The sequence below is a fragment of the Agrilus planipennis genome, unplaced genomic scaffold (genome assembly GCF_000699045.2).
Source record: "Agrilus planipennis isolate EAB-ADULT unplaced genomic scaffold, Apla_2.0 scaffold70, whole genome shotgun sequence".
Taxonomy (NCBI): Eukaryota; Metazoa; Arthropoda; class Insecta; order Coleoptera; family Buprestidae; genus Agrilus; species Agrilus planipennis.
Window position 1 is genome coordinate 227,955 of NW_020442458.1, and position 1,488 is coordinate 229,442.

The following is a 1,488-nucleotide window of genomic DNA, read 5'->3' on the forward strand; positions in this document are numbered from 1 at the left end:
GTTTCTGGAAGTATTAAATAAGTAATCGGTATAGCATCCGCCAGAATACAGTCGAATATAGTCAACAAAAGACAGTTAAAATGAATAGTGCGGAAATAACAGAACTAAACAATGATATAAATTTACAGTGAATGAAATAAGAAATTGTTAAATAAATAATGGTATACAGTTGTTTCTGTGTTAAATAAATTACATATATATTCAAGGGACTTGTTTAAATAAATAGAGATATTAAAAAGTTTGTTGCAATTGAAAATGTTATTAAAGTCAACTTGTGGAAAGTTGAATACCTACTAGAAGATGAATCGAGTATATGGTTTGTTACGTCACATAAGCCTTCGTATTTATCATCACAGCGATTGCGGCGTTTACATTTACTACACGGCTTTCCAATTTTGTAGACGGATTTTCCGACAATGTTTCCCATCGGTCCATAGTTGCAGCAAAATAGAAACTGCGCAAAACTCCCGCTACCGTACTTTACCCTAGCACATCCTACGTGGATGGCATCAGCCCAAACCAATTGCGTAAAATGTCCTATAGTCCTGTCGCCACTGAAAAACGTGAAGTCTGTTGGACTAGTAAATTGTACTTCTTCGTACCAGCTACCTATGCACCTTTCGATCTCTCCATTTCTCATATATCCATCACTAAACTTTGGTTGAATTAAGTGACAAAGATTTTGGCCGGTATTGCTAGGAAATAGATACGTTTTCCTGCACTCATCGTGCGGTTTTAAATGGTTTTCAAAACACCGGTTCACCCAACACTCAGCAATGTATTCAAGCTCGAAGTCGTAAGTTAAAATGTTCATATTGGCTATAGTTCCTATTATTCTTTTATCTTCACCCAGTGCTAATGAGCTTCTTATTCTGTTGTGTAAGTCCAACACAAATGCTCGCATGAGTTTGTCCATAGGTTGGGGCTGATACAGTTCTCCACATGCCGGACCCGGTTCGCACGGACGGTACTTACATGCAGTATGAATGCTTTTGTCATTGCAAAATTTTAGGTTGTAGCTACAATAGTTTGTTACATTTATTGTATTGCTATTATTATTGGCGGAAAAGGACTGAAGAGCAAATGAGAGTAAAAGTAGCTTGTATAAAAAATATTGGCACATAAAGTTGATATAATTTAATGTAAAATGGACTGTTCACGGTCTAAACAAAATGACAATATGTAGTTAATCTTACTGAAAGATTCTTACTCGTATATTACTCTTTAATTAATGAAATGACAGATTTTGTCAAATTTTCAGTAGTTAATTTAACGTTCATATACGAAATTTTGAATTTTCGCGAGTTACGTTTACTCGATTTTCGATGGTGTTGTGTTGGTATGTCTCTCACTTATACCGACAAGTTCATTCATGTTGAATGTTCAGTTAATGTTTGACCGCTGCTTTGCTTGCACGTATTTTGGCTCGTCTTCGATTTTCGCTTATTCCAAAAATGGATCAAAGGATCTGTATCAAATTTTGTGTGA

At 35.4% G+C, this 1,488-nt stretch overlaps 1 protein-coding gene across 1 annotated transcript; it reads right to left on the reverse strand.

Annotated features, from left to right (window-relative positions):
• Positions 1 to 212: 212 nt before the first annotated feature.
• LOC108735345 (venom allergen 3-like) lies at positions 213 to 1,258 on the reverse strand. Its single transcript, XM_018467280.1, has 2 exons — positions 610 to 1,258; positions 213 to 570 (listed from the first exon to the last, which is right to left on the reverse strand). The coding sequence occupies exons 1-2, from the start codon at positions 1,121 to 1,123 to the stop codon at positions 215 to 217; spliced, it is 870 nt and encodes a 289-aa protein (XP_018322782.1). The 5' UTR covers positions 1,124 to 1,258; the 3' UTR covers positions 213 to 214.
• Positions 1,259 to 1,488: the final 230 nt, after the last annotated feature.

Bases quoted from the DNA above. Each gene is read 5' to 3' on its own strand.
- LOC108735345 (XM_018467280.1), bottom strand. From the start codon at position 1,123: ATGTGCCAATATTTTTTATACAAGCTACTTTTACTCTCATTTGCTCTT. The intron at 571-609 runs GTAGCTGGTACG...CTAGTCCAACAG, and splicing joins AGAGATCGAAAGGTGCATAG to ACTTCACGTTTTTCAGTGGC.